Below are 15,821 nucleotides of genomic sequence, written 5' to 3'. Positions count from 1 at the left end.
CCGGGAGGGAGAGGGAGAAATGACAGCGTGCGACCACCGTGCTTCAGCGTCCGTGGACGGTGGACGGGCAGTCTCAGTCTTGCAGATGCAGGGAGGCATACGTGATCCTGGGGAAGACGTGGTCCGGTGCGAGGGACAAGGTATCGGGCTATCGGCCCTCATTCTCCCACCGGAATTACCCAAACCCCACCTGCGAAATTACCTCCCCGTCAAGCGATCCCTCCTCTCGGTCGGCACTGCTCCTGATCGATCATCCTCCAGGAATGCCTAGTGTATATATACCCGGTCACCAATCTTCCTTGTTTTCAATTCAATCAACTGCACCTTGCATACCATCAGCTCTACTCTACTGATCATTTCGTTGATCCGTTCGTTCGTCGTCGATCGGTACACTCTGCTGATCCTCCATGGATTCCAACGGCCGCGTGTTCGAGGACTTCGTGCCTCCGCACAGCATGGTCCGCGAGCCGGCGACCCACACGCTCTCCATCGACCTCTCCGCCGCAGGCAAGCACGCCGGTGTCCATAGACACACATGCTTTGCATATCCTCGCATCTCGTTCTCCCATACACCATCTTGAGCTGAGCGTGACATTGACAGGGTACAACAAGGAGCAAGTCCGGGTGCAGATGGTCCACAGCCACCGGCGCCTGATCGTGCGCGGGGAGCGCCCCGTCGCCGGCAACCGCTGGAGCCGCTTCCGCCTCGAGCTCCGCGTCCCCGACGACTGCGACGTCAAGGCCATCCACGCCAGGTTCTTGGACGGCGTCGTCCGAGTCACCATGCCCGGCGTCGCGCCCGAACCCGTCCGGGTCGAGGCCGGCGCCGCCGCCGGACAACAGGACCCGTCCCCGCCGGCGGCGGTGAAGCCCGCAGCCGCTGCCAGCGCCCAAGACCAGAAAGACGCCGCCGGCCGCGCTGCGCAACATCAGCAAGACGGTGATGGGCGTGCCGCACGAGGGGGAGGAGCGGACGACGAGGGGGAGAAGAAAGAGGAAGCGGTGCAGAAGCAAGAAATGAGGCAGCGCGTGACGAGCTCCGCGAAAGATGACGGCGGCCGTGACGACGCCGCGAGTGGGGCAGGGGAGGTGTTGACGCCCGCTTCGCCGTCGCGCCAAGACTACGGCTTCCTCCATGGCCGGAGGAAGATGGCGACCACCGTGCTTGGCGTGGTGCTCGTCCTGATCAGCCTCGGCATCTATGTCAAGTACAGCCTTTGGCCATGAACGGCGAGGAATTGAGTGCGTGCAATATTCCATGGTATTTCCTCCTCGCCAGCAGGCTAGTGATATGAGTGCGAAGCCTGATGAACATGCCGGTCGCATGCATGACAGACTCTTATGTATTGATGTGTGTGATGTGTCAAATGCTGAGTGAACAAAAAGGATTTATTTCGTGTTTCCAAGATGAGCTTGCTGAAAAAGGTTGATTATTAAATTTGAGATTTGATAGGCACGTCTCTTATCTCTAAAAACATAATTAGCCAAAAATGTGAGTATGGACATCCATATTTCATTATAAAAAATCTAACAAACTGAAAATAGTGTGGTTTGTCTCGGAGCGAAAATTTGTGCCCAAGAACATCCTATGGGCCTACTTTTCGGGCTGGGCTCGTGCTTCTGGTTCTTTTTAGTAGCAAAATAAGAAAATAAATTGTTTGGGTGGACTTGGGTTGACCCAATTTTTTGAAAAAAATTTTCTACCGAAGTCAGTAGGTGAAGCTTCAACCTATTTTTTATATAATTTTTATTCCAGATCCGTTCGATTCGCTCCACAGGCAGGCGAATCCAGACCTGCTGGATGCTGCTAAGGTGCTCTAACCACTAAACCAGAGGCCCTTTAATTTCATATTTTTTGGATTTAGTTTTCACTAAAAAGCACAGTTCGACAACAAATCTCAGCGGGCTCGGCGAACCTAAAATGCTCAGGTCGGAACCAATGAACTTAATTGTGATATCACTTCCAAAGTGAGTTATTTGAGTGGTATTAGAGTTCTTAGGACAAAAGTGTATTTTTAATCTCTCAAGTATTGCAAAAGTGTAACATTCATCCCTCATATTCCATTTGGTGCAAATTAAAACCTTAACTAATTAAATCGATGCATTTTTCATGGCCACCTTAGTTTAACAATAGTTTTGTAGCATCTAATAGTGGTTTATGCCATATAATTATTTGACTAATCACTAATAGATATGTAATATGCTGATTTGAAGATATAAATAAAACCTACAAAAAATTTAACAAATCCTCTAAATTAGCTACCACATAAAAATTTTATCGAAAAAATTAACAGAACCGAAGCACGTTGAACTATTATAGCGATTGACTCAACATTAGACATAGCTAAGTAGTGATTAGTATGATGATTACATAGCCTAAATCAATTTTATGTGACACTAAACCATCACTAAAATAAGGTGGGGATGATAATGCACTGGTTTAGTAATTAAGGGGTTGATTTGCACCAAATAAAATATGAGGGATGCATGTTACACTTTTGCAATAATACTTGAGGGATGAGAAATATATTTTTTTTGGAGTTCTTATGGGTTTGACTATTTATTCATTTAAATGACATGTTTGTCTTTTGTATCTTTGGATTATCTTGAATTTCTTTAGGTTTATTAAGATGAATTTCGATGCAAACCTGAATAAACAGTATCGACATGTATTACCTGAATAAACATGAGTTGCAACCCAAAGTCCTGAGGTAATTATCGACGAATTCACAAATTTGTGAGGCAACTAACTAATGTTTGAACAAATCTGTATTATGGTTTTGTATCTAAAATTTTCAGCATGTTATCCACTGCAAATCGATAGTAATTATGTAGTACTTTCTGAACAAATAAATACGTAAGAAATTGTTGGGCTTCATTGGATTTCAGGATTCCTGTTCAGGCACCTTTTTTATCATCATCTTCCAAGAATCTCTTGTCCCCTACCCCAGACTTTCCTTTCCAGGTGATTAAAAAACTGGAATTTATATCAAGAGAAATATGAATATGCATCAACGCATTAGCGTCCAGGTGAAGCAAAATCCGAGTGCACTACACAGAAGCAATGCATGTGAGACCCCTGTTACCCAACAGCAGGCCCCATCGATGGGCATGCTGCCCGGGTCAGGTATCCTTTGCTTTCCTTCATCTTCTTCCCCGATCGATAGGCCGGTGATATAGGCGGAGGCATGCCTTACATCTCACGCCCCAATTGTTTTACTACCCCAATGCAAACCCCGCGTCTATATAACCTTTGCCGCTGTGCGCAGCTTGTCTCTCATCCAAGCGACGAGCCAGCACAGCGAAATCGAGCAAGAGGAGGAGGAAATGGAAGCGGTGCGTCGGCCTCGCGTCCTCGCCGAGATCGATCCGCACAGCGAGTGGGTTCACGGGGGCGAGTTCGACACGCTCGTCGTCGACGTCACAGGTACACGGCGACCGGCAACCGTTGTCAATTGGCTAGTGTTTTTTTCCCTTTTACTCGCACGGATGTCAGCTGATGATGGACGGTGGCATGGCATCCATGTTGCCGTCGTCGTCGTCGTCGTGGATGCAGGGTTCGGCAAGGAGCACCTGAAGGTGCAGGTGGAGCCGGCGGGGAGCCTCAAGGTCAGCGGCGAGCGCGCCGTCGACGGGGGCGGCCGGCAGTGGTGCCACTTCACCAAGCGGTTCGACCTCCCCGCCGGCTGCGATGCGGCGGAGATCAAGGTCCAGCTCGACAAGGGCATGCTCTACGTCCAGGTGCCGCGCCCCCCCGCCGGAGGAGGCGCCGGGAGCAGCAGCGGGCAGCACCCGGCGGCGGAGATGTACGAGGACGCGCTGCAAGGAGAATGCGAGATCGGGGACGGCGACGGCGGCGGCGGCGGCGGCTGGAACATCGGGCGCGTGGCGGCGCGGCGGGAGGAGCAGCACCCGGTGCTGCGGCTCGCCAGGGGCCTGAGCAGGAACCGGCAGGTGGTGCTGAACGTCCTGCTCGCCGTCGTCCTCCTCTGGCTCGTGGCGTTCGGCGCCAAGAACAAGCCCGGCGGCGGCCAAGCCAAGAACGACTGAGGGGCGGAGCAACCACCGGCGCGCGGATCATCAAGATATGTGTTTATACTGTACAGTGACAACATGGAAGCAATAAGCACCTCTGCAAATAAAGCAAGATCGGGGATGTGGTTCGGTGCATGCCATCAGTATTCAGTGCAGTCAGAGATCACTAAGATGCCACAGGAGCCAAAGGCAGTATGAGATACTGATGTAGTGATGTGTGTACATACATTCAGAACGTTAATTACTGTTTACGCAAAGGAATCCATGGTTTACTTTAGGGGGTAATCATAACACATACACATCTAAAAGCATATCTTACCGCTCCTTGTTATATACAACATTCTTTGTTGATATACCATACAATTAAACTAATAACTAAGACTTGCCCCCACGTCACTTCTGCAAGGCGACCGGGGGCTCCCTCGCGCCGCCGCCTCCAGCCCCTCGCCCTCTTCCTCCTCTCCTTGCGGCTGGTGAGGAAGGTGACGGCAAGGCATCTCGACCAGAGCACGCCTCACGCATCGAGCCGGAACGGTGCGAAGACGCCGCAGATCCAACACTGATGAGATCGGATCCGGCGACCCTCGAACCAGATCTACGACAGAAGGATGTGTTGGTGGCCGCTCGTGGGCGTGGTCAACGGTGGGCGGCTTGCCGCTGCCGTCGCCGTCTTCTCCACACGCTGAAAGGGGCACGAAGCAATGTGCTGAAGGTGCGGCAACCAGGGCCTGCCGGGAGAGCTGGTACGTTGCAGGCGCTGAAGCACAGCTCCCCCTCGTGGCGCTGGTCATCAGGTGCTCAGATCTGCTTCGTGTGGATCTGGCACCGACATCCTTGCTTGCAGTGGGGTTGGTTGCTCTCTCCACGTACGGTGTCGTGGCGGCTCATCCTGATTCTTCGCTTGGTTGGTGCGGTGGTCGTGCGAATGGATCTGCTCAACCTTACCAGGGGAGGATGGCTGGTTGGTTGCCGATGTCGCAGCGTGGACTCTGGTAATTACATTCACGAACGTCATGCTTGCAATAGGTTCTTAGGACCTCGTCGTGTGGCGTGTGTGGTATGGGACGTACTTTGTCAACATCAGGTTTAAGGTGCTTCGGCCTCCAATGATCGGTGATGGTGTGGTATGGGACGCATTTCGTCGACCTTTTGGGCTGTGTTGTGGTGGGTGTTGGTGTTTAGACCCGGCAACCTACCGAGGGGGGTACCCGAGGTAGTGTTTTTATGCGTGGGGATCATCGAAGATTAAAAACTCGAAGGTGAACTCGAATACACGATTTAGACAGGTTCGAACCGCTTATGTCGCATAATACCCTACGTCCTGTGTATTGGTTGGATTGTATTGATTGATGATGTTTGGAGGGGGTCCCTGCTTCACCTTATATTGCCGGGGGCGGGGGCAGGATTACAGGTCGGTTGTTTTACAAGAGTACTAGTCGAATTCAACTAGAGAGTCCTACTCTAATTACTACGAGTAGTTTCCTAATCCTCAACTAGTTCTTGTCCTCCACATAGACCATGCCGTCCTGCACCATAGTCTCCATGTCTGACACGTCTCGGTATACAGCCCTATATTGTAGGACTGTCCAAACCTGCCGGTGGGCCCGTAGATGTATGGCCGACAGTAGGCTAGGGTGCGATGGTGAAAGTCATGCTGGCCTTAGCCGGTTTCAGTGGCGACGACACCTTTGGGTGCCGTTTTCCTTCTTGAGGGTGCCATCACTTTGTTTCAAACCCACCCCATCACTAAGTCTCCAGGTGAAAACTTGGTCCTAGCAGGCAGCGGCGGCAGCGACCATCGTTGTTTTCTCGGTGGAGGCCTCCACCGTTGTTTTGGAGATTTTGAGTGGTGGTGTACTTCGTGCAGGTACTGTGGTTGCCCAACTTGAAGTCTTCAACAACTAATGGTATCTTGCTTATCCCCACTACCTATGTTAGTAGAAGTGTGGATGCTTTTGTTGCGGTCCTGATTTTATGGTCAGAGCGTCAATCAGCAGATGGAGTTGCTTCTCTTCCCTATTGGTAGATTGGCTCATGCTTTGGTTTTGATTTCACCTGCTGAGGAGAAGTCGGTTAATGAACAAGATGTATATGGAGATTACTAAGTAGCTGTTATAGATTTTGAGTTTTTCTTTTTCTTATATTTTATTATTTTCCTTTGGTACATTATATCTTCTAATACTTTTGAAATATGTGCCCCTTTGTAATGTTGGTGGTCTGTCTGAAGTCGAAATATTGTCTTCCATTATTAAAAAAACCATACAATTAAAGGAAGTGGAAACATGCAAGATCACAGGCTTTAGTTTCTGGTACTTGCCACTGCAGGATGCCAAGATACAGTTATGTTAATGATCTTTGTGTTTTGGAAGGTAATGCCCTCTGTTTTTATGTGTGTTAACACATGCCTCGAAAGGAATACCCATCTAACAAATTTAGAACGAAGAAGATAGGGAAATGGTCACTGAGTGACGCCTTAAGATTACCTCCTGGCACCTGGAATGTTTGCCTTCTGAAAATCCATACAAAGTTACAAACGGACCGAACACCTGCACCGACGACTATCATCTGCAAGACTGCAAGCATTCAACTGCAGCCTTCTTAGCTCTCAAGGGGTGTTTGGTTCCACGGATTAAAGTTTAGTCCCGGTCACATCAAATATTTAAATACTAATTAGGAATATTAAATATAGACTATTTACAAAACTAATTGCACAAATGGAGGCTAATTCGAGAGACGAATCTATTAAACCTAATTAATTCATGATTAGCACATATTTACTATAGCATCACATTGTCAAATCGTAGACTAATTAGGCTTAATAGGTTCGTCTCGCGAATTAGCCTCCATATGTGCAATTGGTTTTATAATTGGCTCATGTTTAGTCCTTCTATTTAGTATCTAAGCATTCGATGTGACAGGAACTAGACTTTAATCTGTGGAAACACCCCCTTAGAATCAAATATCAATATCATGAGGAGGTACTGAAACTACGGACCCTGTTTGGTAGGGAGGGCTTCTCAAAAGGCTTCTCTACTGGTTTTTGGTGAAGCCCTACCAAATGGGCAACTTCAAAACAGCTCCACCGCTGAAGCCGGGAGAAGCCACAAAACGGCTTACACTAAGGAGGAGAAAAAAATTGGCTTCACCGGCTTCTCCTCCCCCTCCAAGTATTAATTGATCATAAAATTACTCATATTGCTATTGAAAAGCCATTTTACCACCGTTTTCTAAAACACCTAGCTCCACTAGAGAAACCACTCCACCAAAAAAATCAGAGCCGGAATTGTTTTGATAGGAGCCGGAGTCCTACCAAACTGACCTGCATTGCACTACGCAGTTGTGTTACAATGCAGACGTTTCCACACGCGCCTGTGTGTGTTGTACTGGAGCTGAAACCGTCTCGGACAGGAGGCCCAGCCTAACCACATTGCGCAAACCGTACCAGACCGGGAGCCGAGTCGGGACCGAATCAAACGCGCTCGAACCACGCCGCATCAGAGGGGGGAAAAAACCAAGCCGCCCATAAACCCCAACCGGTTCCTCTTGCTTCCTTCCACAAATTCGCCAGAACACGAAACCCCCAAAACCCCACGCCGAGAAACAGAAACCCCCGCCGCAATCCATGGCTCCCCCGGCCACCGCCGCCGACAAGCGAGACGGCAAGCGCCCCGCGCCCCCGGAAGAAGACCCCACCGTCGACTCCGCCGCCGCCACCGCTGACGGGGAGACGACGGAACAGCAGGCGGCGGGAGGGGCGGAAGGCTCCGGCGGCGGCGGCGGCGACCTAGTCCTGGTGACGGACTGCGGCACGGAGGTGCGCCTCTCCCGCTCCGCGGCGCGGATGTCTACGGCGATCCTCCACATGATGGAGGACGGCTGCGCGGAGGGGCGCGTCCCCGTCAAGGGCGTCGACGCCGGCGTCCTCCGCCTGGTGGTGGCGTACTGCGAGCGCCACGCGCCGCACTACGACCCCGTGGCCTCCGCGGCGAGGCTGCGCGACCCGTTCCCGCCGTTCCCCATCGAATTCCCGCGAGGCACACACGCCATCAGGCCCGTCACCGACCCCGGCCCCGACCCGCACGGCCTCGAGGCGTGGGACAAGAAGTTCATCGCCGACCTCCCCGACAACTCCGCCCTCTTCGCCGTCATCCTCGTGAGTAACCGCACCGGCTGATGCCTTTCTGTTCCTTGCTCTTCGCCAAACGGAGAGTGTTTCTTGATCAAGAAACGAAATTGATACGCGTTCCTTCCGAATTTGTCTGAATCTTGTGCAATTTATTTACAAATGTGCGGGTTTGCGCTGCAGGCTGCCAACTACCTGGGCATCGAGGACCTGCTCGACTTGGGCTGCACGGCTGTGGCCGACAAGATGAGGGGCAAGACGCCCGAGGAGATCCGGGACGCCCTGGACATCGAGAACGACTACACGCCGGAGCAGGAGGCCGAGGTCAGGAGGGAGAACGCCTGGGCATTCGAGGATTGAATTGTGTGTCCTGTTCCTTACCTTGATTCGAATGTTCTTGGTGGTTATCTGAAGAAATTATCACTCAAGTCTGATGTCAAGTAGGCAGATCGTAGGTAGATGAGTTTGTGAAAGGCTGATGGTGAATCGAGCTTCTGGAACTGCAAATTTTGGTGTGAATTGTGGATCGGTGGATAGTTTCTTTTAACTGGTTCTTATGAGCAGAAATCGGTATGCTTCTTGCACATTGTCCTCAGTTGAAGGTATTACTTTCTAATTGGCAGAAGTTACCGTGCTAGTAATTGCAAAACTTGTTCAGTTAAGTTTTTAATTTTGCGTTAGCTTGCTGGCTGCTTCTTGCACGTTGTTGTCAGTTGAATGTTAGATATGATGACGATGCAGACCTTCCTCATGTTCAGCGGCCACTTTAGTTGCAGAATCATGACTTGGGGCTTACTTTACATGAAAAAAAAAAGTGTGTATATCATGATATGAACCTGTGACAATGACTGGTCGAGTTGGTGGACGGCGTTCAGCCGTTGTTAGGGTCCTATCCTGGCCACCTGCCGCCTTGATTCTTCTACATTTGTTTCTATTGCTTGGAACGATAATAGGAACTTCAATGTTGAGGATCACACGATGCATAGGAAATTAGTGAAAGCTGTAGAAAGTATTATGATTTCTTTGACATGTAGTAGAACAAGTAAAATCATCATTGGACAAAAATCACACAAAAGAAATTGGTAACAGCACAAGATTGGTAAATTTCAATATAATTCAAGGCTATAAGTCAAAATGGTTATTAGCTGCAACTATATTGCAGCAGTTAACAAGTGATTAACAAGACGAAGAAGGCAGAGCAGAAGACAGCTCTCACACCCAGAAATAAATATACTGCGAGGATGAAGATCACATGAACCATGAAGACCGCAGAAACAACGCAGGTGTCATCTTTTCCCCCATTTTGGCATACACAAGTCCTGGCTGCAGCCTTGCGCCCTTGCCAAGGTTGAAGTTGAGGTACCCTTCCAGGTCCAGGTGCTGCAGATGGTACGTCTTCCCTTCAGCCGTGCCACCCACCCTCACACCCCACCCAAGTTCATTCTCCGGGATGTCAGACAAGGAGAAGCCCCAGCGCACCGGTCCATGCTTGGGACTCTCCACCTGAAACCAGCCTTCTGTCTTGAGAGTTTCATAGAGCTCACAGTCCAACATCAGCGCGATTGACCGCCCTAAATGCGCTGCGGGAGAGGCACCGTGCACTGCCACTGTTGATTCAACGGTGTGTGAAGTGGCAGTGCCACCAGCATGGCGTTGGAACTTCACACTCAGTTCCGTCTGTTCTTCTGTAGCTGTTGCGGTGGGGTTTTCTTGTTTCATGCTGCCTAGTGGAATAGCAAGGATTCCGAGATTGTTGAACCGGGGCGACAACGAACGGACCTGCCAAAGCCCTGAGAAACTGAGCTTCACATCGTCGGCTGGTTTCCAGGACACTTGCCCAAATGTTGTCATGCGGTTAGTCCCTCCACCCCCGCTGTCTAGTCCTCCTGAACCGAAGATTAGCTCGGCAAAGGATGCGGTGAATTTGGATCCTTTGATTCTCAAACCGGCAGCGCAGTGGTGATGTTCTAAAAATGAAGGCGGACCATCAAAAGAGGCCTGGGTCCGCAGATTCTGAAAACAATTTCGTGGTTTTGTCAGTTAAGTTACATGGTCAATGTTTGTCCAATGGAAGTAACAACTGAACCACATTCTTCCAGCAGAATGTAAGAGGCACATTACCTGAATGCTTGAACTATGCAAAAAGTTGTTGCATTGGGCTCCAAATGGAACTAGGATCATTGACAGCCATTTGTTGATCCGGGCGTTGTATTGCAGTCTAGTGAGCTCTACAGGCCTCCCTGTAGCCTCCCCAAGATGAACACCGCCTGCTCCGAGCCTGGTTGAGAGCTCTGCAGCAATGGTGTCTTTGCCCCTGGTCTTGGATTCAAAGATGAACCTTGAGCTGAGGCCTGTCCTTTTCCCAGCCGTGTCAAGGGTTGCTTTTGCTTGTTCAAATTCATTACCATCGACAAGAAACAGTGCCCCAACCGCATCAAGTGCTATTTTCACTTGGATAGGGAGATGCAGGAACTCGAACCCCTTGCCACTTTTATATTGGGATAGGAAGTGATCTAACTGATCGTGTCTCTCCTTGAACTTCATGACATCAGAAAATGTTTCACGTTGCAAGCGCTTCATGATATCAGCCTGCAGTCATGAATATTTGTGAGCCAATTCTGAATTAATTGTACAGATCACAGAGGATGGTGTGATCAGTCGGAGTAACTGGTGGTGTTTGTTGAGTGCTAGTTATGAAAGATTTATCCTTAAAAAAGCAATGACTTATTCACGGTTCCAATTCACTCAACAGATGTATTTCAAACGTGATATATGGTTCATCTGATCTAATTTCAAAGATACATAGTAGGTTCTTAAAGAAAACTCTAAAATTATACTACTTTCTTCAACCATCAAGAAAAAACTGCAAACAAACCAATGCAAAGCTGAGATAACTTCAGAATTTGATAGTGTTAGCATGGACAGTGAACACTTGATGGTTATGTACAGCCAAACATGCAACTTGCAGTTTGTCAGTTCTAAAATTCTATAAACTCGCCTACTGAATTTTATGAATTGCAATAGTGAACAAAGGAGATATTTTGCTTCTGAAATGGGCATAGATCACACTACAAGTGTAGCAGTAACTATGAATAGGTAGGGGAATATAAACCATGTCAAATTGTCAGTGCAGATGTCACGTTTAGCTCATGGTCAGACGAACAAAATCATCACTATCAAAATGCCGGGAGGTGGCATGATGAACATTAGGGAGCAATCATCAATGCTAATCACCAATCACAGTACTCCGTTTCACGGATCATGAAATTCCCAAGAAAGATGGCGGTGGGGAACATACAGGGCGGTGGTGATGCTGCTGCTGCTGCGGCTGCTGGTGGTGAAGGTGATGCTGCTGGTGCTGCAGATGAGGGCGCCGGTGGGCGGAGCCACCCCGGAACACGGCGCGGATGAGCGCCTCGCCGGATCTGAGCAGGCCGCGGACGCCGTCGGCGACGGTGGGGCTCGGCCTGGGCAGGGGCATGGCCTCCGGCAGCAGCGGTGGAGGCGGCACAGGCTCCGGCGGCGGCAGCAGCAGAGGTGGGGGCTGTGGTGACGACGGGTTGGAAGATGAGGACGAGGACGACGAAGAAGAGGCCATGGAGTGCCCGGCGGCCCTCCGCTCGCGAGGCCTCAGTGACAACTGACAAGTGGAGTGGCGCTGGAAGACAAGCAAGAACACAAAGCCCTCGCTAATTCTGGGAAGGCGAACAAGAAGATTGACTGCTCGAGGAAGCTGGCCGGCGCAGGTGCTTCCCGCCTTTTTCTTCGTTTCCTTCACGGGGCCTTATTCTCGCCTGCCTTTCCCTTTTGGTGTCTTTGGCCTTTCGCTTTTGCTTTCTGTTTTTGGTTTTCTGTCTCATACTGTAACGTGCCCTGTCGGCATTTGGGCTCGAGGCAGTAGTAGACGAGAGGGGGCCATGGAGAGAATGCAGGTTCTTTTCTTCAGGAGCTGTGGGAAATCACGATCAGGCCTTGTATTCGATACCGTGCTTTTGATTTATGCTGCCTGCTATCTGAAACTTCTACGCACACCTTTGCCTCCCTCTTCGCAGATTACTCTTTACCAAGAGAGTATACATCACGATTTCGGCGTCCTGCGTATTGATGGACATGGATGCATGTAAATCTGAATTATCCGTATTCGTATCCGTCTGAAACATTAATATGGATATTCGTATTCGATTTTAATATGAATGTTAAATGGATATATCCGAATTCGATTTCAATATTTTTCTTTATCCAATTAAAGATTCGTATTCGACGAAAATGTGAAATATCCGATCCTATCCATATCCACAAAGAGTAAAAGACCTCATGAAATCATCTAAAACTTATTTCTATGACTAATTACTAATGATAAATGATGTTAACTTTAATATTACTAACAAAGTAATTGTGTACACCATTTCAATATTAAAAAGTTATCTATTTGACAAATGACTAATTATTTTAGTCTCTGATATATAGTGAATAATGATAATTTTTAATTAATTTTAATGTGGCTAATCATATTAATTTTAAATACATTATCCTATTTTTATTTAATGAATAAATTATATTATATGTATTAATGTACTTATTTTCTTATTAAATAATTTATATATTTATGGAATTATTTATTTAAATGATATTCATTTGATATATATTTAATTATTGAAATATTTATTAATAAATATATTATTTCAATAAGCTATCTATTGCTATCCTTATAATTTACTCCCTACTTATAGCATGATTTTTTTATCTACTATAAAATCATCAATAAAGCAAATTGATACTCGATACGATGCTATGTTCCAAATCGAGTAAGTATCGGAATGCGAATCCAAATTCAAACTATTCGTTTTGTATTCATATTCGATATAATTCATATTCGTATCAAATTAAAATAAAAATATGGTAAATAATACTATCCGAACTTTGATGTGTATCCCTCCGAATCCATCCAGTCCTGCACAAGCGACGAACGAGGGATTGCAGACTCGCAGTTCCAAGGTGGGTTCCTGTTCCAACTGCCCAGCAACGCTATTTGCCCAAAAAAGAACTGCCTGGCAACGCCGCCGTGGTCACGGGCTGCGTAGCGTAGGCCTTGCGGAGCAGTAAAAGAACCGTGGTGGATCGGGCTGCCCGACGCGCACTTTTGCCGGCAGCCCGGCGCCGCGGCCCCGCTCGGCCGGGCTGCTGGTCGGTCGGCTTTCCTCCATATTCTAATGCTTCTTCGACAGCTAAGGAAAAAGTGCGGTGCGTGCAAAATCTAGTGGTCCAGGCCCAAGTGAGCACGGCCCACTTCACTCTGGGTCAGGAGTAAAGTCAGAGTACTCCCTCCATCCCGTAATAAGTATATTTCTAGAGCTCAAAATTTATCCCAAAATAAATGCACATCTAAAAATAGGAGCACCTAATTCCAGTTATTTTTCTACTTTCTCTCCTTCCAAAGTGCAATGGGTATATATGTCATTTTTCACTAATATTGATCACTTCATCCAAAATCTAGAAGTGCATTTATTTTGGGACGGTAGGAGTACCTTAAAAAACCGCATAAAGTTCAGGCTTTTGAAAACTTTGAGACGTACGCTACATCGCAGCATTGTTGGATAGTTACAAATCACTACGGATCATATACGTGGTATTTGAGGGAAAGGAACCCATTGCTAGCTTTTTCCTCTGTGTTCCGCTTACTATCACTATATCACTTGCAAGGGTTTACTAGGATCGTGCCCGTGCGTTGCCACGAACAGCTAAATATTTATATTGCAAAACATAGAGTATCCAACAAGATAATAATAGTGTGAAAATAAATTTAAAGATATATTTAATCTAAAAACGTAGTTACTGTATTAAACAAAGTTAGGTACGATAACGGTTAAGCTTGTGTATTCATACATACATTCAACCACAATCAAGAATAACATATCATGCACATAATTACAAATCCATGGCATGGAGGGCAAGCAGTTTTATCCAAAAACCTTTGAAAGAATGCACACCACATCCGATTTGGATCAGGTAGAAAGTAGTTTAACAAAAACTTTGAAAGAATGCACATCACATCCCATTTGGATCAGCCAAAAAGTAAAATTTAACCAGAAAACCTTTGAAAGAATGCACATCACATCACATTTGGATCACATTTGGATCAATCTAACACACAGTACTTTGTGGATCGTGATGTTAGTGGCAATGTATCTAAACAGAGGTGACTAAGTCAAGAATCCGTTCATATACATCAAATAAGTCATGAACACTTCCTATGAAGTTTCCTATAAGTGTTCATTCTGAGTGGTCCACTTACTTCAGCCTCCCAATCAGCTTTTCCAAATGACCATGAGCAAACTTAGCGTCTTAAGTGCAGCCCCACATAGCATGCCTGCCTATACAGCAGTGCCAAAAAAAATATAAGTAAATCTTGTTATGACACTCCATCAAATAGTTCTTGGAACTCCTAAATCTTCAACCAATTGATGAAGATCTAGTAGGAAAAATCAAAGGGAGAAGTATCAATGCTTTGCCTTTCGCTAAGACATAGCTTCGAGATTATAACCATGAGTATATGATGGCCACAAGTTTTCTACAATATAACTAAGAAATTATACCTGCATCTTTGATTAATGGTCATTTGCTCTTGTCCAAACATTTCATTAATCACATGTTGTGCGAATAAACATATGAATCAGCAAAACAGGCTTCAATCATATTTTATTTGCGATCCTTAAAAGTACAGTAATAATGTAAAAATGACACATCAAATAGAAAGAGGGCAGGGAATATGTCAAGGACTGCAGCTCAACTAAAACATTGCAGAAATTAGCATATTCATTTTTTATACTGCGAAGAAACAAGTGTAAGTAAAAGCAAAGATAATGAGCTAATAAAAGTTCAAGCTGCCTGCCCAAATCAAAGAGGAAATATGAAGTATATGGGATGGGGATAGCCAAGTTGAATATCAGGTAGGCAAAGAAGCACATACATGTGTATGACTCATGAAAAACATGTTGTTGAGCACTTCATCATCAAGGGCCTGCCTGCCCAGACGCATTGCTTCTTAACAAGGTGCAAAAAGAAATACTTTTAGCCAAACACTTCCACGCCATGTTCAACACACATCATCTCTGTCGACTCAATGTGAATGGAGCAATGTGCTTTGGGCTAACCTTAATGTTCTTCTCGCATGGCAGCCTGATATACAGGGGCTCAGAAGGTACAGAGTGTCATCAAGGTCTGCAGGCAAGAACAGAGTCAGGAAACCATTGCATTCCATTAAGCAATAGAGGAAGAACGCAATGGAAAAAAGAAACAAAATAAAGAAAGCAGTGGACTGCATTTTTTTTATAAGAATCAAGCATCATCTTACCAAAAAGCAGGAAGCTGGACCATGTGGCTGTGATATTCAAACTCCATGTTCTTCAGCTCTGTTGCGACTGCAACTGGTCTACTTGCCATTGAAATTGTCAACAGCAGGTTCAACCACAAAATGGAACAAAAATCAGCCACAAAAACCATATGAGAAAAATGGAAAATTGGCAGGCATATTCTAGATGTCAGGCATTGGATGTGACCTCCCCTGAATCCACAAGATAAGTGCATTATTGTCAGCACCATGCAGAATATAATCTTAAATGCTGAGGGAATTAATCAGTATAGCATAACCATAAAAAAGCAACGT

At 46.9% G+C, this 15,821-nt stretch overlaps 4 protein-coding genes across 4 annotated transcripts; 3 read left to right on the top strand and 1 right to left on the bottom strand.

Moving 5' to 3' along the window:
• Window positions 1-296: 296 nt before the first annotated feature.
• Window positions 297-1,406, top strand: LOC117836774 (uncharacterized). The gene is made up of 2 exons (XM_034716267.2): window positions 297-507; window positions 602-1,406. The coding sequence occupies exons 1-2, from the start codon at window positions 408-410 to the stop codon at window positions 1,225-1,227; spliced, it is 726 nt and encodes a 241-aa protein (XP_034572158.1). The 5' UTR covers window positions 297-407; the 3' UTR covers window positions 1,228-1,406.
• Window positions 1,407-3,154: 1,748 nt separating this feature from the next.
• Window positions 3,155-4,346, top strand: LOC117839438 (uncharacterized). Its single transcript, XM_034719774.2, has 2 exons — window positions 3,155-3,427; window positions 3,557-4,346. Exons 1-2 carry the CDS (start codon window positions 3,328-3,330, stop codon window positions 4,048-4,050), a joined length of 594 nt encoding a protein of 197 aa, XP_034575665.1. The 5' UTR covers window positions 3,155-3,327; the 3' UTR covers window positions 4,051-4,346.
• A 3,002-nt stretch (window positions 4,347-7,348) lies between these two features.
• On the top strand, window positions 7,349-8,807 carry LOC117836468 (SKP1-like protein 13). Its single transcript, XM_034715902.2, has 2 exons — window positions 7,349-8,188; window positions 8,342-8,807. Exons 1-2 carry the CDS (start codon window positions 7,658-7,660, stop codon window positions 8,516-8,518), a joined length of 708 nt encoding a protein of 235 aa, XP_034571793.1. The 5' UTR covers window positions 7,349-7,657; the 3' UTR covers window positions 8,519-8,807.
• Window positions 8,808-9,237: 430 nt separating this feature from the next.
• On the bottom strand, window positions 9,238-12,053 carry LOC117836467 (uncharacterized). Its single transcript, XM_034715901.2, has 3 exons — window positions 11,457-12,053; window positions 10,280-10,747; window positions 9,238-10,171 (listed from the first exon to the last, which is right to left on the bottom strand). The coding sequence occupies exons 1-3, from the start codon at window positions 11,754-11,756 to the stop codon at window positions 9,407-9,409; spliced, it is 1,533 nt and encodes a 510-aa protein (XP_034571792.1). The 5' UTR covers window positions 11,757-12,053; the 3' UTR covers window positions 9,238-9,406.
• Between the last annotated feature and the right edge of the window lie 3,768 nt (window positions 12,054-15,821).

This window comes from Setaria viridis, chromosome 9 (assembly GCF_005286985.2).
Source record: "Setaria viridis chromosome 9, Setaria_viridis_v4.0, whole genome shotgun sequence".
NCBI lineage: Eukaryota > Viridiplantae > Streptophyta > Magnoliopsida > Poales > Poaceae > Setaria > Setaria viridis.
This window is presented reverse-complemented; position numbering and strand designations above follow the sequence as displayed.